Raw genomic sequence first — 22,034 nt, 5'->3', positions numbered from 1 at the left:
CGGGGGGTGTTCAATACCTGTGGGACAACACGCGCCATCTAGCTAATGTTGATGGACACGGATGTCACCTTTGGACATGCACGTGACCCTCTGGACCCGCCCACCTGCCAATCAAAAATCCCCTCTGTCTGTTGGTTGCATGCGAGTATGTACGTGGGCCGTGGAGTGCTACAGCTACCATATGGTTTATTGGGAGCCGTTGGGCGAATGGCTGTCAAATGGTGCACTTGGGTCTTCGCTGACTTAGAGAAGCGTGCACAGAAAACAGTGACAGTGTGTCGAAGCGCTGCAAGAAGACACGAGTAGAACATGAGGCGTTACAGTTAAGAGGGGGGTCAAAACACTGACGTAAGGACATTTGAACAACTGTGCTGTGATCGTTCCGTAGAAAAGATCTGGAAGTGTGTGTGTGTGTGTGTGTGTGTGTGTGTGTGTGTGTGTGTGTGTGTGTGTGTGTCTGTGTGTGTTCGCTCTCTTCCATCTGTTCCCTCGCTGACTCTTCTGCACACCTTCTGGCATCCTGACAGGCTAGTTTGTCCCAATCTGTTATATTTGTGTAAGTGTATGTGAGCATGAGCAGAGAAGTGTTCTTAGTTCAGATATTTACCTGATGTAATGGAACTCAAAAGAGCACCAAAATCCTCACGTTTGCTCCCAGCACACGGGGGATGTTTTGTCAACTGTGAGCTGGAAGGATGGATTGATGGCACAGAAAGACTCAAACAAAGCACTCGCGCCTAGACGAGCGCCAAGGCCTGTTCCCTCTTTTATAAAGATGGAGGCCGTGATCCCTTCTTCTATTTGCAGAAAACATCAATAGGCAACGGGAATCATTCAGAAATGCGGCAGCTGCCGTGTGCGGAGCAGAGAGTCGGTCAATCACGGAGAACAGTTGGAACATCGAAGGACAAAGTAGAGAACACGGCCCATGCACAGCAAACAGTGTGAGGGAGAGAGGGAACTTCTCTGTGGAGGATTCATCGGCCCTGACGCGCTAATACTGTTAATACCCCCCCCCCCAACACACACATGCGACAGGGTGTAAACAGGGACGAGCTCTACATGACACATTCAAAGTTTATTAAACAGGTGATAAAGTCGGGTAGGAGGATGGACTTGCAGAGGAGGAAGATCCCATTGAGAAATCAATACACACACACACCAGACTCACCATCACTGGCGACGAGGGAACGAATGAAACACGCGGCCTCGAAGAAGAAAGCCATGAGTGCGTTGGCGAGTGTGTGAACGCCGTCTGACCTGAGCTCCTTCACTGGTAGTCGTCCATGTCACCGAAACAGTGAGGCGAACATTGTGTCACAACTTCAGTCCCACTGGTCCAAACTAAACAACGCGAGCTGCTTTAAAAGCCGACTCAACTGCACTACAACAAGAGCGATGTGGGAACTGGTGTGGAGCTGCTGCCCGCTCAATACTTCCCACTTTTGTGAGCCTTTCGGAAAGCACTCATTCAAATTAGGGCCGCAACTGATGCGTTCAAAAACACCCGCAGCCTAAAAGGAAGCAACAAACTGGTGCGCACAGAGTGTACTGTATGCATCAACATGTTTCTCTGTCCACTGAATATCGTCACGTCGCTTCCCAGCCGGCCAATAATGACAGTGCTGTTTATGGGTGACGTGGGCTTTAAAATCAACAGTGCGTGGGCATGAACGTTAGGCAGGCTACATGTACTGTACTACGAGGAGCCGGGCAAAACATAAAGGAAAAGCCAGCCGCACCAAAACAAATGCTGCTGCTCAGGAGGCCGGCCGTGGAGTTCTCACATTTGGAAATTATTCAAATCGTTGTTGCAGACTAACACTGCCAGAGTCTGTGACTCCAACAAAACACCACCCTGTTTCTCAAATGGGGAACCAGGTACGTTATAAAACCACAGACTCATTTGTACATGTAAATGATACACCGTCCATTACAAAAAGGAGGTGTTGTTATTCAGAAGCAGAAAATACACTTCGTAACGTACAAAATTCCCCCTGGGGATGAATAAAGTACCTATCTATCTTTCTGTCTTTCTAGACTTAAGTATGCTTCTATTGGATCTCATCACCATTAAAAAAAATGTAACTGTATAATTTATGTCAGAAAATCTGCTTGCACCACTTGTTCATCTGCTGCTGTGACCTAAGAACAGTGACTCTACAGTAACTCAAGTCATCTTAGTAAAGAAACTTTAGTTGTAATACACAGCTGGCTTAACCGAGACATTTGTATCTCCACTGCTGTGGATTTCAACCAAAGTCTGTGTAAAATGTCAATGTAAACACAGAGATTGATTCTGAGGGATTGACTGCAAAACCTGACATTTCTGCCGATGTCTTACACACAGACGCTCTCTCTCTCACTCACGTCAGAAACATGCTCCACACACAATTACCCACAGGCTCTGTGTGTTGATGGGCTTAGATCAACGAGGCTCCAGTTAATAAGGAATGGCTGAGACCGGAAAAGCTCTCAAACGGCGTAAACGTACACACGCACAAGTCTGTATGTGTGAGTAGAAAACTACCTCCGCCGTGTCAGAGCAACAAGTTCAAGGGATCAAAGCGAATGCAATGAAAGAAATCAGAAAAATGATTAAACTGCAGAAATGCTGCTACTGTTCTCCTCACAATAAAACATAAGCCTGGGCCTTAAATAAAGGCTGCTTTTCATAACTGAAGAATGGCGCTCGTCAATCTCTGGTTCGCCGTTCATTTCTATACGAGTTATTCCCTGATGCATTCGAGGAAGCTCTGAAATGTGACATTTGAGAGTGAGCTGCCGAACAATAACCGCTTTAATTGAAATGCTAATTAGCTTCGTCCTCCAGGTTAGAGTTTTACACAACGCAGCACGTGAACGCAACACTTTTCAGCAGCCGATGCAGAATAAAGGTTCTCAGAGTTAGATAGTCTGTATCAAGCAAGTACCTGCAAATATATTTTTCATATATCGACACACAAAGTGCGGTTCCCGTCTAAACCTAAAACACCCCCAAAAAAATCGAATAACTGGTGATATGCTTTGGATAATGGTTGGAAGTAAAGTAAACGTTATTTGTGGTTAAAGGGATAAAACATGCAAAGTTCTTCTACGTACACAAGTACCCGTTATTTGATTTTGGGAAGCAGATCCAGCTGAGTCCATGTTCACCAGAGAATCACTGCCGTGGTGTGTGATGGTCCGTGATGAGTTCAGATATATTTGAACCCACACACACACACGATGACCTCCGCCCAACGTCGGCTCACATCACTCTTACCGCTAACCTCTCCTGACGGTCGGCTCTAAATCCACCCGTCACTCTCAATCACCGGCCCTCGTTTCCATGGCGAGGACGAAGGCTGGCCGTGACAGGCGGCCTCACGGATGCTTCCTGCTCTCCAACGAGCCGCTCGGTGATGTCGGGAGGGTCGCCGGCACACACCGACTGTGAACCCGGCGGAAGAAGAAGAAGAACAAACGCATCGTCTGGAACATACCCGGTTTGTGCACATTATGGCTCACAGTCCAGCTTCCCTTTGTGTGCTGCCCTTCTGCAGTAGCAGGGACGCACAAGTGTGTGTGCGTGGATGGTAGACAAAGCACACACACATATATATATCATAATACAGAAAAAAACGTATGAAAGATATCCTTAACCTTCGGTGTCGCAGTAACCGAGTGATTAGAGAAGCTATAGGATCTACTGAATGCCATCATGCCTCCAGCTCCCTCCCATTTCCCATCTCTAGGAGCTTGGGGGCCCGCTGTGCAAAGTTGCAAACTAATAAAGTCAGGGGAAGGAAGTTGCTGCTGCAGTGTGAGAATTCAATCAGGGAGCTTTGCTGCCTTGCTCAGCATTTTATTTTTTCATCCAAGCAGGAGAGGGATTACATCATGCCCTGCAGCAAGCGAACAATATGTGCACCGAGAAGCAAGCAGCCCTGCAAACGGCCTGTGAACAAGCACCCACACACACACACACACAGAAGAGATGTGTGTTAACGAGCAAGCGCTGTTGTGCACCTTCAGGCTTCTATTAGGAGGCCTTTAATAGAAAACGTGTGTCAACATGTCCGTGCATGTTTATTATTCTACCGTCTTTACTGTGTACTGTATGTGTGTTTATGTATGTGTGTGTGTGTGTGTGTTCTGGGTTGTTGACAAGTAAATCAAAAGATTTAAGCGAGCTCAACCGCAACAGATCCGATTCTCCCGAGACCAGATAAAAGACGAAAAGGACAAAATCTAAAAAACAGAGAGAGAAGAGTGTTGCCTCCTGTCTCCTGCTCAGCAACTAGTCCTCCTGGCCCTGTGGAGCCATGACAGTACATCAGTGGTTTGATGGATGTGTGGTCATTATTTGTGTGTGTGTGTGCGTGTGAGATGACAGACTACATGTAGTCCCTCACACCTCCCTGTCCTGCGGTCGTCAATCAGGAGGTGACACTTGGGAAATTAAAAGCCTTTCTGAAGGTCTATCTTTTCAGCCCAGTCCACTCATCATCGACATAAAGTATCTCAGCGACAGCAGACACGGCACGAGACTCTTGAGGACAGAAACCAGCGGCAATACGGCACCGCTGGAAACCAATTTCATTCCACCGTTTGCAGATGAGAAAAGCTATAAAATGAAGAGGAGGCGCTTTGACAAGGATGTGTCAGATATTCTCTAAACCACTTGGGACCAAATCTATATTTTAATAAAATATCAGCTTTTAAAGTGAGTTTGCGTGGCTCTCTCTGCACTGCCACAGAGTGAAGTTGTGTGAGATTAGTGGGAGGTGAAGCTGCTGTCAAATCTGACATTTCAGTATGCTACGTCTCAGTTCAGAGCCAGGAACACATCCTTAAGGTTCCCACAGCAGCTAAACAAACCACGAAAAACGTACTTTAACTGTGATTAATGAGGACCTGCTTCACTTGAGCCAACCGGGCTGCGTGATCAAACTGAAGATCTACAGCGCACGGTACATGCAGTGTATACTAATGATGTCAGCCATGCTAAAGCTCTAAAAATAACTACTGCCTGCCAACTACATGAATTTCACATAAGCTGTGAACGTAGTAGGGAGAGCAGTGAGTACAGGTTACAGAGTCTACTCACTGTGGTACAGAGAGGTGTGAACGTCACCTTCATCACACGTTGATAGCCAACGGAACATCGAGGGAAATGTGCCTGAAGACGATTGAATGAATTCAGATCACTTCTGGGAATAAGTGGAATCCAATTTTACCCTTTACGAATACTGACTTACCTCCAGTGATTTGTCGTTGAAATAATGAAACATACCCTCTTTATTGAGCTTACTCTCATGCTATTGTATCGATATAATCCACAGATGATAGGACTACCTGAGATGAAGACAGAACGACGGCCTTTTAGTGATTCAGACCCAAAATGACAGTGTGTGCACCTTGTGTTTCAACAAATAAGACATGCCGCCACAACTGTCTACGTGCTTCATGTTACAGCGATGCTAAATGCTGCGAACTATGCCGATGCCAAGAGCGGTGAGGGTCTGTGAGTCATCCAGTTAAGCTGGGGTCTAAGCCTCCCCCCCCCCCCCCCCCCCATCCAGCCTGATCAAGACGATAACGTGTAGGCTCCTCAGACATAGAGCTAACCACTGTGCTCAGGAAACAAGCAGAGCTCACTTTGAAAAGGTCAATAAGCTCCAACACAGTAGTCACTGGAGAGAGAGGAGGAAAGGAAGCACAGGCAGAGAGGGGGAGGAAAAGGGGGGAGGAAGAGCCTTGTGCTTTAATGGGAGATGACAGGAAACTTGCCAATCCACGATCAAAAACCTTAACGCAGGCAGGCGGATGAGACTTTAAATATTTTACGCTGCGTATGCATGAAGACGTGCGGCCGTTATCCGCTCCACAACCTGTGCGCTCACATCTACGGCACTTCACCGCCGGAGAGGAGTCGGATGAAGAGGCGCCATTGTCCCTTTATGCCTCAAGTGAGTGACGGCTCTACTGCAGCTGCATATCTTCACGCGCCATATGCCTGTAGGCAGAGAGAGATAACGGGGGACCCCCCCCCCCCCGAACCAAACCAACCAACGTTGTTACCATGGCAGCCAGCCACTATACATTGTAATTAGCTGGCCTGAAATCCCCAAGGCTCGGACCGGTTGGATACAACCCACTGCTTCCACAGATTAAAGGCAACCCCTGTCGAGCCCGGAGCAGTGTCTGTGTGCACGTACACAAGAGGTAACAATCAAGTGCACAAGCACAACAACAACAACAAAAAAGACACAAACCCCGACTAATCATGCACCAACATGATTGCTGCATGATTGCTGCCCACGTTCAGCATATGCACCATGTGGGCACCTCAGTGCTGCAGCAGGACCTTCTGCGTTGGTTCGTGCTGATGGAAAGCACATCGAGGCGGCGCGGTGAAACAAAAACAGAGCGACATCGAGCGGAGATATTGAAATGCGAGCAGTTGTCGGGGAGCCCTGGGGGCGGCCCCGCCGGTGATTCTATTTATTGCGTTCTCCAATTAGGAGGATATGATGCAGATCAGAGGCAATGGCTTTGATGCACTCTATGTGTGTCAGACAGAAGAGCAGAGCGATCCGTGTTTGGCATCACAACACCGCCCATTGAGGAGCGACTCGTGAGAGCCTCTACAGGGGGGTCAAAGTGAGGGGTTGGTGACGAAGAAGAAATTCATCTGGAAACTAAATTATGCCAAAAGGAGACATGAAAATAAAAACCACTGGCAGTGTGTGAGTCCACTCCAAGTGAGAATACATACAACTTTCTGCTGAATCTCACTACCAACAAGGACATTTTTATGATTCATTTAAGCAGACAGCGGGGGCAGTTTTCAGAGAGATGTGTTGGCTCATCGAGAACACAAGCCCCAAACAGCTGCAGAATTATGTCATTGTGATCACTTAAAAATGTTTAAGTATAAATCTGATGACAGTCACACCGACCGATGTGAAAGCTATTGCACGTGATTGCACCATACCCAGCCAGATATTGTGAGCACTTCTTTTTGCTTTCAAGCTTTAACAAAACCTCTGGGGGCCCCAAACGAGGACCGCTTCTGCAAGTACAGGCCGCTGGACACTTTTAAAACATTTGGCTGTCAATGAGAGAAGATCGGAAGAGGAGATAAAGAAAACGTGGACTATTCAGGAAAAAAAAGAGCTGAAAACAATGCCACTCCTCTGCCCTCTCTGAGCAGTGATAAAGAGAAACACCTGCTGTTCACGGGGCTCTCTGCAGATCTCTCAGACTCGATGCTTTGCTCTTCTCCTCTCACACTAACCACCCGTTAGCCAACCGGTACTGCCGCGCAGCGAAAAACTACAAGGTGTCTCGCGTGTCACCAACCATCTGGCTTTTCCCATTTGTACACGAGTGCAAATATGAATGCACAGGCTTTACCGATAATGAGTAGAGTTGGGTATCGTTTGGGTTTTTTCCGATACCGGTGCTAAAACGATACTTTTAAAACGATACCGGTGCCTAAACGGTGCCTGAACCGCTACTTTTTTCTTCAAATTGAACAATATATTAACTGTTTAAAGTATACTATAAATATAAATAAATACAAAACACTTGGCTTCAAACTATAGCTTCAAACTTTTTAACTATGAACAATATATTAACTGTCAACAGTTTACAGTATACTTAAATAAATGTAAATACATACAAAACACACACACACTCTGTACACACACTACAGCTTCAAACTTCAACAATTATTTTGCAGAAATATGAGCATATTTTCCTTCTCTGGCAAAATACGACACGTCTCATGACTTATTTTATTTTACCAGTTGGTGGCGGTAATGCGCCAATTCGTCGTTTGCCAACCGCCAGTACACCTCAAAGGAGGAGAAGAAGCAGCTTTCGCGTGCCTGTGTTGTTGTGCTCATGAGCGACAGCGCTACGTACCCCGTTGTAATAATACTATGAGTGAGGAGCGGAGGACCGAGTCCTGCTGCCAGGACAGAGTCATCAGGGTAGTGTCAAAAAAGTATTTCAATCGGCGCAGGCACCGAAATGAAGCACCGAAATCTGCGTTACATTTCGGTCCGGTAGGTACCGGACGTATAGGAACCGGTTCCATGTTGGCACAGAGTTTCGGTACCCAACCCTAATAATGAGGCTCCGCTGGGTTCTGTTTTTTGATTGAAAGAGACATTGTAGAGAGCGACAGAAGAGAGTAAGAAGGGATGACGCATGATCCCTGATAAACTGAGAGAGCACTCGGAGGGACATTTGGCATGCGTGTGTCAGCATATTTGTTACACACACACACACCTTTGTGGATATCACTCCATTGATTTTGAGTGTAATCCGTGTACTAAAGGTCACAGTTAAGTGGTGAATAAAAAGTGGACAGCGCTTTATAAGAGGGGCCTCGCCGTGCTAATCATAGTCTATAGTGGTGCCGGCATCCCATTTATAGAGGGGGGGGGGGGGGGGGGGAATATAACACAGAGAACAACAGTGGGCACACATGAATAAATAAACTTAATTAAGTATCCCTTACATTTACGGAGGAAGGACAGAAGCATGTATCTCTCTGCTACCACTTTCCATCACTGTGAGCTTTCAACCAGTCCATTACACTGTAGGGTACAAGCTCACTAAAGCTGGAAGTCTTCCCATACTATCTCTGCACCCCCCCCCCCTCCCTCAGCTGGCCTGGGAACCAGAAGAATCTTGTTCTGGCAGATGAGTCCGGTACGCCTCTCGGATTCATTTGTCAGATTTCCAGTAACTTCTGATGTGACGGGCCAATCACAACTGTTCATCTTAGGACGCGGTTGCCCCCGTCTTGAGACTTATGTGATCGGACGCTTCAGGCTGTGCCCGCTCACGCATGTCAGCGTTTGACACCTCAATGTGACCTGCCTGATCGGATAAAGGTCGGATATATTCGGGGTGCGGCTGTAAAACGGTGAATAAACACATTTCATTGGAGCTATTTTTTTTGCTGCTCACTCTTCCTTTCTGCAGCACAAGTACACTTGTTTAATTGAAGAAATTATGCTGTCAAAGCTCTGCCCCACTTATTATTTTTGCTATTTTCCAAAAATCAGGAAATGAAGGCCCCAGACTCATTTGTATCTGCGATTTGGTTTTGCCAACGTTAAACTAAGTCCCACCACCTCCCCTGAAACATCTTAGAAAGATGTACTTCTACCTGCATGGATGTTTCTATTTCTTCTCTTCCTCCCCTCTCTCACCGAGGGTCTCTACAATGCCAAAGGCAAATCAGGCTGAATGCCAACATCCATTACGATCCCAGCAGAACGCCGACCTACTGAGACCAGAACGCCAACCCTTACTGGGACCATCACTCTTTAATGATTCCCCCACAAACACTGGGGTAAAGATATACACACAGAAAACGGGGGAGATTGAGAGAGAGAGAGCGGGAGAGAGAGAGAGGCCTACCTGCAGGATGATGTTTTCTTGGTGCGACAGCTTCTACTACAACATGCGACCGATCATTTATAGAGTCAAGATTTATATCCATGATTTAGGATTCAGCAAGTCCATTTCAGGAAAACCTGAGGTGATGTATGACCTATATGCGTTGGTTCACCTGAGTCTGTTTGGGAGAGACTGGCTGTTGCTCGAGTGCATCCACCAAACCTCCCAACTCATAATGGCCTCATCTCCCTTTCCTGTCTCCCTCCTCCCCTCCTCCCCTCCCCTCTCTTCACCTCGACTACCCTGAATGCTTAATCGTGGCCCCCGCCTTCCGGGAGCACGTAAACACGCCAGCCGCACCATTGGCCGGGAACAGTGGCGTTAATCTGTGCCGATTGGCTGAGGGGGAAGGGGGCATGGGTGGCAGGAGAAGAAGAAGAGGGTTGGTGGTTACCACAGCGCTGCAGGCTGCAGTCCATAGTAACATGCCACACACACACACACAGAGCCCCTGAGGACATGGTAAAGGTCCCCACGGACTCGGCGAACACAAACTCACTCAGACACATGACACACCCTCTAACATCAAGCCCAACAAAGGATTTGCAGAGCTTCACCCACGTGAAGGCGGCAAGTCATTTGCCATTGAATGGAGAATCCAGCTGATGCTGCTATTTGTGGTATTCTAGCTAGATTACAGCACCTGCGCTCATCTTTACCACGTTTACATAATTCAGTTCTATGCAAAACACTGACTGCACAGTGGATTTTGGGTCAAACAGACAACAAAAAAATATAACAAAACAGAAAGATAGCCAGCTGTTTAAGAGGGCGCTTGTCTGGTTGGTGTTGGCACTATTTACTGTACCGTGTGTGTGCGCTCAAAAGATGGTTTCCTCAAGAATTTCTGTATTCTCTGGTATATGAATTGTCTTTTCGTAAAAAAAACAAAAAAATAAAACACATTGGAGAGCTTTTGTTGATTGAAACAATTACCTAACTACGAATAGGATCGTTTAATTTTAAGACAGAGTTGTTTTTCTTCAGAAATAAGTGTATTTATGAAGCATATTTATGCTGAATACAAGATTTTTCAGTCTATTATCAAATGAATATGCAGATGCAGATCTGTCGCAATACTAGCGGTCACACACGGTCGGCGCTGAGTCAACCCAGGCAGCCGTGGCACAGAGAAGGACAGTGTTGGGACTTAGTGCCAAAATCTCTCCCTCACTTCTTCAGCTGGACGACGAGAAATTAAACATTTCCACCTTTCACTGCAACTGCACAGTTCCTGTATGAAGTATGACGTTTCCACAATAAGGGCTAGAATAAAGGATGCTCTTCTCTATTGTGGCCACACTGTAGAACAGGTGTGTTTTCACACAGTGTACCATCTTCTGAATCCTGACACGCCCCTTAAATAATACCGATGGTACAGTGGTAAATACTATCTTTAATGGGGAGGATTCTGCTGATACATGTGGTTTTTTTTGGAGTTTTTTACTGCTGGACGAGAGCATCCGTTACACTGTTCACTTTGCCGTCGGTACTTCCAGTCTCTCTCTGTTAAATACTCAAAGCACGGAGCGTTTGCTTCTCCCTCAGTGGCATCCACAGCTGTTTGCTGTTTTGGAGGAGCGAACATGAAGACGATTACAAAACATGAACCCCAATGGGAGAAAAGGTGCTCGAACACAAAGCGGAGAGAGGCATGGCATGGAAGCGGCAGTAGAGACGACGGTATTACATAACAGGACTGCTGTGGGCTGACTCAGTGTGTGTGTGTGTGTGTGTGTGAGAACAGATTTAAATGTCTGTTTCTATAGCTACAGTACAGAGAAGGGAAGGAACGGCTTCATCTATTGATCAGCATAATGGAGGAGCTTTTTACAGCGGGAACACAATGATTCAACACTTGACATACAGCACAGATTCAATTACGCATCACCCACTTCATTCCTACATAGCAGCTATTTTACAGCGACCGTGCCACAGTGTGGCGGCAGCTGCAGTGCCGACAGCAAACTGATTAATAATGGTACGCTTTGGTCAGAATAGATTTTGTAGGGCGTGATAAATGAGACATATCCCTCGTCGTATGAAACTCCCCCGACGACACTCTGCTGGGAAGCCGTCCAGAATCACTCTGCCGTGCCCTTGTTTGCTGAAGCAGGCCGCGCGACAGCCAAATAACCACCATTAAACACTTAAAGACAGAACTGGGACTGGATAGAAGTAGCAGCTAGCCAGCAGTGAAGTCGGCTCCATCCATCACAGCTGCAGAGGAGAACCACAACAGTTGACAGCCAGGGAGAAAAATAACCCAGAGTGTGGTGAAATGTGGAGGCATAACCAGAAAACTGAGCATCTGTTTCACCTACATTGATGCAATTGGACTGAATACCCAAAGTGTCACATTAAAACAACTTCTAGCGCTCGGAAATCTCCACTTCAACAGACATGGATGAGTGGTGGTGTCTCATAATGAATCAATCAAAGAAGGTTTTATCAACTGACGGAATGTATTTTTCCAATGAGATGATCGGGGGGTATCCGTTTGCCTTGATCGAGGGGTATCTCAGCAACTTCAGCATTTAGCCATGTTGATTGCATCTTGTTCCAAACAGGATGTGGATTTTCTGAGACCTATGAGTCATCCACACTACATTTATGATGAGAGCGCACTAGTTGGATGGCACCGGGACAGAGAGAAGATTGCGGTACTTCTCAACAAAAACATGTTCCATATTAGTACCCGCCGCACTGGCAGAGGAAAGTAGCGCATATTAACTCTTTCCACGCTGCTGAATGTCCCGCCCTGACCCACACAGTGGTGCTTTGGCATGGCTGAACTCCAGCACTGCACAGCACACCGACAGGATGTACAGGAAAAGAGGATATATTCTGTCTTTAATGCTCTCTCAGAGCAGCGCATGTATTCAAGCCTCCCTCGCTGTGACTCGGATTAGGGAAAATCGCTTTGACATACGTGCTCGCGTGCCTCTGTGCATGTGCCAAATCTGCCATATTCTGACTCTTACTTAATCTGGCTGTCCTTCGATGTTGCTTTAGCATCACATGGCACCGACACGGGCCGGAGAGAAGGGCCGGCTAATTCTCTGAAGGTTACGGCGCCGACTGCCAGAGTCAGAAGTCAGTCTGCCACTCCGGCCGCGGCAGCAGCGCAGTTTAAGGCTCAGAACATTATGTTCCTACGAGCTGTGTTTGAAACTCACTGACCACTTAGTTATTACTGCCTTCCTTCCTCTGATGCATGGCTGCCCTTTTATTCACAGACATCCAGAAAGTCCAGTCACCCCGAAAAAGTTCTGCATCAAAGAGTCTCAGGTCAGGCTTAGGGTACATTTTGACAAGACTGCTGGGAGACGGGGCAAATCACATACGGGAGCTTGAGAACAATCTTTTTCATATCTGATAGTTTAGAAAAAAAGGGACCAACATGATGTTTTCACAAACACACAAAGCCGCTGTTGAAGACGATTCACAATGTGCACAAACCATTGAAGCAACAGAGAAACACAACAACCCGTGTGATGCACGATACATACAGGGCTCACTGATGAACTGGTCAGAGACCGAAAACAATGTCACCATCTAAATGCATCCAAAATCAGATCATTGGTAAAAAAAAATAAAAAAAATATTACACAATACAATAAAATGGATAAATCGTATCATGTGTGAGAGATTTAAAACATGATGAACTACTTTGATCAAGACAAGAGGAAAGGCAGAAGATGAGAGGGAAAATAAGGTTTTGAGTAAGAAGTATTTGTAACTGACACACACACAAAAACACTCACAGCCGCCTGGGAGTCTACCACTTAGGCTGCTGACTGGACAAATGGGGCGGAGGATGACTGATGAGGTCTGGGCCAGTGAATTTGTTCGTGCACACAGCTCTGCACCTTAACTTACTTGCAGTTTTTTGGAGTTTTGTTTTAAACAAATACAAATTTACAGTTTGTATGCACAAGTGTGACTTATGACCTTTGGAAAACCATCGTCTATACAACCAACGCGGTGCATCGAGAAGATGCGGCGCAAGCTGGAGGAGATGGCCTCGCTGCAGAGCTGAGCAGAAAGACCTCAGCCTCTTGAGGGACCGAGGCAGCTGTGGCTTTGACCCCCCCCACCTCCCTTTACTCAGCGAGTGGAGGATGTGTGGTCACCGCTTAACATTGAGCCATTAAGTCAGCTTCAGTGGTCGGAGAGAGAGAGGATGCAATTACAGCCCCATGTTTGGTAATCCACGAACATTACACTGGACTACACTGTAGGAAGGGTGGGACCGTTTGTGTGCCGATGTGTGAACGGAGTGGTGGTACCGAGGGAGTGTACTGCTGTTGAAGAAGCCCTCAAAGAGCTCACAGGAGTGGTGGTGTGTTTTTTTATTACCCCTGAGTGGAGGGAGGTGGTCGCTTCAGCGGCCCTTGACGTACCAATTGACTCATCCAATGCACACAGAGTAAAAGGGAAAAGGATGGTGGGAAAGAAAAAGGATGATGAGATGACAGGTGCATAAAAGGACTGTGCCCTTTTCCCTCAGAAGAGCTCATATAGAGCCTGTTGTAATGTTAATAGTCTCCTCTTGGACACATCTCGCCTCTCACTGAATTGCAAATGTGTTCGAGTGCGACATAAATAAAGACGATTGGATTTGATTTCGGTTGTGATGCATTCTGTTTCTGCTCACAGCAATGCTGGAACTCAAATAGCAATAATAGAGTAGTACACGGACTAAGTACACAGTCCCTCGTGATAGGAAATCATTACCACACAGTTACACATGACCTGATCCATTTTTTAAAAAGTGGACCAGTGCACGCCGTGAGAATTCAGTGCTGAGATTATCCAGTGCGATCTATGATGCATTCACAGTTACTGGGAAATAATGATCTTTGATGAAAAGGCCAATATCATAAAACGTTGCTACACAATCATACGCACTGAGCAGGAATACTTCGACATCTTGGGAAATACGCTTATTTATTTCTTGCCGAGAGTTAGATGAGACGCAGCTCTCGTATCTGTAAGCTAAATATGAAGCGAGGGCCAGCAGGTGATTAGCTTAGCTTAGTTAGCATAAAGCCTGGATCCGGACCGCTACAACCTGCAAGACAGGGGTCACGTGACCAACGAAGGTGGTCGAGCTAGCACCGCCGCTAGTCAGCTAATCTGCATGCTGAACACTGTTGGCTATGCAAGCTTTTACAGCACTGGCTGTGTTTGATTGTTTTCAGAGTTTTTATCCCCGTATACACATTTTAAAATAGTTCTGGCAAGCAGATTTCTGTTTCCACCTTTGCAGAAGAATCTTACGCTAAGCTAAGTCTAATCGCTGGCTCTAGTTTATTATTTTGCGGAAATACATGAGGGTGGTATCAATCTGCTCATCCAGCTCTCTGCAGGAAAGCAAAGAACAACATTTCCCCAACTGGTTGAAACTATTCCTTTAAAACAGCCAATCACCACCATGCAATGTGTGGCTCAATTGTCCCAAAACAATAATACGTTTACTTTGCAAATTATTCATTTTGACGCCTCATTCAGCAAAAAGATACTACAAGCTACAATGTCCCAGATATAATAATGTTGTAAATCCTACCCGTGTTGATTACTAAAATGTAGACGACTGTACAGAGTGACAATGACATGCGTTCAGCGTCTTTGTGAACTAGAGTAACAGCTGCCCACCCACTACACTTCTGACAGCGTGCTTGTACGCTGGGTTTCTTTCTTTCCGTCTCTGTATCAGAAAGAAATACCCAAACACCACCAACCCAGCCCCCCCTCTTCCTCTCCTATTCACTCCCTCTCTGCAGATTAAAGCATGGCAACAATGGTGACACAGCAGACGTTTAATCCCAAAAGGCTGTGTCATGTGCCCGAAACTGCCAACACAATCACACGGCAGCATCTCGACAGCACAAACAGAGAATCACAGCTGCACGTGATGGGTGGTGTGCTATCGCGAGCAAAGTGGTACACGAGCTCACGGCTCTGAATTAAAGCGTGAAAAAAAAAACATTGCTTACGTGTAAATCATCCTCCTTAAAATATTGCTTTTATGGGAAAAGTTGCACTATTATATACACAGTAAAAAATTAAAAAGTCTGGCTAATTTTAGAGGGAAAGCAAAGGGGATTTTCGAGGACCACAATAAAGAGCGGATTAAAAATTCAACATCAGGCAGCCCGTGTCCTCGATAGGATGGAACATAAAGTTCTACCTCCCGGCAGTAAGCATGACTCACAGGCTTTCCCCTGCTTCTGTGCCTACTGGCCAGCAACAAGCCCCCAAACAGTTGATTGAAGGGGGGGGGGGACCATCTTGTTATGGACAGCCACACTGATGCACGCTAATTGGACGTCCTGAGAATGTGCAAAGTGTTTTTTGTTTCCCTGTGCATGTCGCTCTGTTTGTAACGCGAACAGGCAGCCAGTGAGATGGAGAAGGAGGGGGGTGCTGGGTAAAATGGCTAGAGGTAAAGACGAGCGCAAAGATAAACGGGAAGCGATGAGTGGAGAGGAGTGAACGGATGGATGGATGGGATACGTACTGCTGTAGAGGGTGTCGATCCAGGAGAGCCGGGGCAGGCCACGAGCACTGAGGGGCTCCATCCTCCTTGTCTCTCGGCTCCCTTTTCTTATTTCTTCCGTCCTTTTTTTTGGGTTGGTGCCTTTCGTGTTTTTGCCCTCTTCTCTCGTGCTTATCCTCGAAAAACAGCCTTCATCTCGCAGGGAGAAGCTCAAAGAATCCTTTGGCATGAATGTCAATAAGACACCTCCGGGGTCCAGCAGGCAGGCAGGCGAGCGGAGTGTATGAGAGAGAGATTAAACAGGCTGGAGACAACCGCCGCGCACCGTTGCTAGGGGAAGAGAGCGAGTCTCTCTCTCTCTCTCTCTCTCTCTCTCTCTCTCTCTCTCTCTCTCTCTCTCTCTCTCTCTCTCTCTCTCTCTCTCTCTCTCTCTCTCTCTCTCTCTCTCTCTCTCTCTCTCTCTCTCTCTCTCTCTCTCTCTCTCTCTCTCTCTCTCTCTCTCTCTCTCTCTCTCTCTCTCTCTCTCTCCTGAATGGATGCCAAATCCAAAGTTACTCTCACTGTCTCTTTTAAGTAAACGGCACATTGTTTGCTTCCAGTAGTGTGCAACACAATTGCTTTAACTGTAAGGTACCTTTAAAAACAAATGCTTAAATTAAAGTGTCTGTGTCTGAGTCATCGTGTTTTTCATCTGCCCCCCCCCCCCACCCGCCCCTCACGCCTACACAGGCTCACATGAGAGAGGGGGGGGGGTCTTCTAAAATAAAGATAAAGAGACACATAATAAAGTTACACTACAATTGAGTCTGATAAATAAAGCAAAGAAATTGACATCCTCATTCCACAATTAAGAATTTCATAGACTGCTCTACTGATTTTCAAATGATCGCTGTCAGATTTTAATGGGAGCATTAGCTGGCGTAGCACATTAGCTCTCCTGTTGCTGACAGCATCGCCACGCACCGTCCCTTTGCTTTCCATCCGAAACAACGCGCTGTGTTTCTGAACGCATGAGCTCCAGAGGAGAGAAATTAGAGACGAACATCGTGCCAGCGGCAACAAAGCCCGATGTGAAGCCCTCCCCTCAAACCCCTGTCGGCCAACCCCCCCCCCCAGTCATCCTCCTCTGACCAGCATGGGGGAGGAAAGACGAGAGGGATGAGAGGCAGAAAAACTTCAATTAGGCACAAAGGCTGACAGGAGCCCCCCCGCTCATGTACCCTCAGCAGGCAGAGCACCGGGCCCCGAGCACCGCTCTTTGTCTGGCTGCACATCTCGTATGTGCCAGCCTGGAGGAAACGCACAGACATTCAACCACAGTGCACACACACCCACACACACACAGAGCTCAAATGGCCAGAGGTTATATATGCGTGTGTGTGCTGGTGTGTCAAGGCATTTAATGTAAGCCTGCATGTGTTAATGTATGTCAGGGTTATTATTAATGAATAATAAATGTGTCATTTTGAAGGGGAAGACACTGGCATGCACACCCTCAAGGTTTTGAGAGTTTGCGCACACATACACACACACGCACACACACACACAAACATTCATGTCAAGGGAAAGCCAAGCAGGCGGAGATGAACACAGGGTCGGTGAGTGGCACTTCATCAAAAATAGATTCACCTACTGTACAGCCTCACACATCCTTTGTCTTCAATCTGGACAAAAGGGTGTTTCTCTCCTCTCTCTCACGCACGCACACACACACACACACACACACACACACACAGTGTGTGTGTTCCTCCTAAATGTCTCATCGGGGCAGAGCCAAACAAAGAAAAGACACACGTGCCATGCTAACACACACACACACACACACACACACTATATATGCAAACACACCAAGCTGCATGTTAGTCTTCCTGGAGCGTCACAAACTTAGATTTTTCAAATATTAATAGGCAGTCAAGCTGTGCAGTAAGAAGGCCATTACTAACTGTCTCTACAACCCGTATAGACACACCACACACACACACAGCCAACCAGCTTGCACAGCTTCAGGTAAGAGTAGTTCAAGTAACTGTCCTCGTTCCAGCTGTTTGAGAGAGAGGGGAGGGGGGGGGGAAGGAGCTTAGCACATCAGCAACAGTTCCTTCTCCGTAAAGGTCAACATTCAGCGACAGTCCTCCACTCTGTGTGTGTGTGTTGGCATAAAGGCCGAGCAGGTGGATTGAATGCATGGATAAGAATCTAGACTTCAGGCTATCATCATTTTAAATGTCTCCACAGTGAAAATGGTTTTACCAGGGAGAAGAAGGTGCACTGTGTCGGACCACCGGTCTAAACTTAACTCGTACAGATGTTGGCAAAGAACCCTGCGAGTAGGTGTTGCTAATGTGGGTATAACACACAGAAATCCATAACACGATACCTTAATACCGTAACCAGCCTCATTCTGTGCACAGACAATAAAAAGCTCCTACTGGAGGTGGATGAAAAACATCATGGACTTAGTGCGTGTGTATACGGAATGAAACAATCCACACACAACATGTAACAGAATGGAAATCAGATATGATATGGATTGGAACACAATGTATTTCATAAGCTCAATAATACACCATTATTACAATCCTACTTGGTATCACTGCTCACGTTGTTTCAGTATGATGACCAGATGAACTGTTTGGAAAAGTAAATCTAAAAGCGTCCATGAACTGGCAGCAGGTCCGAGAATCCATTACTGCATTCTATCAATCAATGTTGCACGCTCTTAACAGGTAAAGATTTCCTGTCATATCGGTCAGTGTGCCTGTGTGTGTGTGTCTATAATTAGGAAGCGTAGCCCACCAGCCAATCAGAGTGCCACCCACCACTCTCCTACCCCTCCATCCTCTGTGTTCTACCCAGATACCTCTGCCCCACCCCAATTACATGTTCACCCCAAATCCCCAGGCCTGCTGTTGATGGCACTAATTTACCAGTCACCAACCCCCCCGCCCCCACTTGGCACTGCAAATCGAACTGGTAGATGAGAATAAAGTTAATTGGAAATATTAAAAACCTGATTTGCCTCTTTATTTATCTTTTTACATCCTGCTCCTGCACAACCCCCCACCAACCCACATCAAAATGGTTTTCCAGTGCTACTGGTGTGTGAGTGAGTGAGTGAGTGAGTGAGTGAGTGAGTGAGTGAGTGAGTGAGTGAGTGAGAGAGAGTGTGTGGGGTGTAGAGTGAGAGAGAGGGGCTATTAACAGCCAGTGTTTCCATATGAGTGGCTTCAAAAAAGCCTAATGAAGCGCTGGAGCATAATAGAATTCACAGAATTATGGATAAAATGTATCTCGCCAAAGAGAGAGGCTGGAAGTAAGTCATCAGCTGACAAATTAATATTTGCTATTATGAATGAAATATGAAATTATAAGTTTCTTTCCAAATAATTATTTATGTGAAGGAGGAAATAGTGTTGAGTCCAAAATGTACCAACAGCTGTTGTACCAAAGTGATGGACTGTCCTCCAAGCCATCCATAGAGCCATGCTAGCGTTAGCATGGCTAAAAACAATCTCTATCAACATGAAAATAATTTCACTCTTTACTCGACTCTTGAATCTTGTACCAGTGCAACATTTGGCCATGAAACTTGACCAACATATTTCAATATTTTCTGATCATTTCAGAAGGGAACTAAAATGAAAACATGTACTCAACTCATGGTGCCGACTGTAGCTGGTGTATAAGATCAGCGCTAAACATACCCGTTTAATTCACAATACCAACACAAAGACACTCGGCCATGTGTGGAGATGGATGATGGTATTCTCTGGCTATATGTTTTTTAGACCCGTTGTTTTGGGGGTCGGGGGTGGCAGCAGGGACGAGCCCCGACTATGCATTATTAAAAAGCCCAGAGTGCACTAGTGATTAACGTCAGTTTGTTAAATGGGAATGCCTGAAATCATCTGGGGCGTTTTTCTTTTTCATTCCATTTCATTTCGAAGTTAAACGCTGTGATAAGCCCCGTGGGTTTTTTAAATACAGTTTTATCTCAAATGCACGAATAAGTCATTTGTCCGTTTGTGTTTGTCATAGGTCACTGTGTTCTCCATCAATTCCAGGTTTTATCACAGAGAAAGAGTCATTCATCCAACAATTACTTTGATACCACCATTCCTTCTTCATCTACTCCAATGTGTGTGTGTGTGCGTTATTTGAATAACAATATTTGTATATGACTTTCATTGTTAACGCTTCATGGCAACGGACCTCTCTTCGTTAAGCTTTTCTATCTAATTGACAAATCTACAGCGAACGGAAGAAAACCATGAGAGCTTGTGTGTCTCTGTGTGTGCACGCGCATGACGCATCACAGTCTGTGCTATGGCAAGCGAGATCCCCTCACCTCGTTTGGCACGCCCCCCCACTCCCACTAACTCCTTCACCATCCAATTATGTGGAACGGACCTGTCTGGCGGACCACTGTGACATATCTGTGTCTGCTGTGTCTACATTAAACCAGACTCGGATTTATGAGACGATAGAGCCTCCTTAGATACAATCCTGCACCCGTTTGTGTCAAAGAGAGACTGAAGAAGGGACAAAGAGATTGTGTGTGTGTGTGTGCGTGTGTGTGTGCGTGTGTGTGAGAGAGAATGAGAGAGCGTTCATCCCATGCCAGCTGAATTCACTTTGATCTATTGAGGTCAATGTGGAAATCATCTGAATCATGCTGTGATTGGACAAACACCAGATAAGGAGAGCTGGCCCTGCGCACACACACACGCACACTGTAAAACATCTCATGTGTTATTTATGCTGTTTTCTCATCGTTAGCGTTTGTTTGTTGCATAGACGAGCTTCGCTTTTCCTCCTTCACACACTTGTACAGGGAGCTTGTCTGCCATTTTTGAAACTAACCCAGCGAGGAGATGAGACGACAAAACAACCCGTCTGTCTGTCTGTCTAAGTTGCTGCATGTGTTTGTTTGTGTGTGTGAATGAACACAAAGGCACCACACGTGTATCCACTCGACACATGGTCTTCTGATCTGCACTGTGATCAAGTGGCTGCCCATAAGCACAAACACACAACCCATTATAAGGTGGACAAGGGAGTCCTGTAAAGGTACCAGTGGTGTATAGTAACAAAGTAGAAATACTTCGATACTGTACTTAAGTCGTTTTTTTGGATATCTGTATTTTTTCCTGTTTATTTTTGAAAAGACAGTATGCATGTAACAAGCGAAAACAGACTCATGTTGCTGGACTTTTGCAGGAAAAACGCATGAAAAATGAGGAGTAACTTTTCGTAAGATATCAATAAAACGGGGATGAATTTATATCATTGTATAAAGAGAGTGACATGAGAAGATCAATCTCATGTCTGTAAGTTAAATCAGCTATAATCACTCTTTTAAAGTGACTCGTCTGAAATATTTTAAAAAGGAATAACTTCAAAATAATCATTCTATACAATGTAACTTCTTTACATTCTATTAGAATGTAAAGAAGTTACATTGTATTGGAATGTAACTTCTTTACATTGTATTGGAATGTAAAGAAGTTACATTCTAATACAATGTAACTTCTTTACATTCTAATAGAATGTAAAGAAGTTACATTATATGTACTTATAAGTACTTATGATGGTAGCAGTCGCCCAATTGCAGATTCATCTTGAGCAAAACCTTTATTGTGTTCAAATCAGGCCCATAGGAGTTTACAAGGCAGGTGTCCTTTCTCTAAACACTGACCTGATGCATCAAGTGGATATGTTTTGCTGAACACAATATTATGCATTTGTCCTCTACATCCTCTAGTCTAATGAGCAGACTTATAAACGCACTGTTACAGACTCCTTCATAGTGTCATATTGCTTTTCAGAGAGTTATGATGATAAGTTCATAGTAGATGCAAAAGTATACTTATTTACAATATATTATGTTGAACATTGTTGCTCCTGAATGGATCACAGCCAACCCAATTATGCTCAACACAGCTCCATGTCCTTGGTCATGGTGCCACAGCACTTAAAAGAATAAACTTCATAATTCTCAAAATTCTGACCCTTTGCTTTTTTATTAACAGCATTTACTTGTACTTTTACTTTCAATACT

The 22,034-nt window shown here is 45.6% G+C and overlaps 1 protein-coding gene across 3 annotated transcripts in view; it reads right to left on the bottom strand.

Moving 5' to 3' along the window:
- Positions 1-22,034, bottom strand: part of abr (ABR activator of RhoGEF and GTPase) — a 103,384-nt gene that overhangs the window by 70,557 nt on the left and 10,793 nt on the right. Inside the window, exon 1 of one of the 3 annotated variants that reach the window (XM_079283407.1) lies at positions 15,995-16,155. The exons of the other annotated variants lie outside the window; for them this stretch is intronic. Coding sequence (XP_079139533.1) covers positions 15,995-16,055 — 61 coding nt within the window. The 5' untranslated portion in view covers positions 16,056-16,155. Of the gene's footprint in view, positions 1-15,994; positions 16,156-22,034 lie in introns of those variants that run through there. 3 annotated transcript variants of the gene reach the window in all.

The sequence above is a fragment of the Melanostigma gelatinosum genome (genome assembly GCF_949748355.1).
Source record: "Melanostigma gelatinosum genome assembly, chromosome: 14".
Lineage (NCBI taxonomy): Eukaryota > Metazoa > Chordata > Actinopteri > Perciformes > Zoarcidae > Melanostigma > Melanostigma gelatinosum.
The sequence above is the reverse complement of the archived record's forward strand: the minus strand, read 5'-3'. Positions and strand labels throughout refer to the sequence as shown.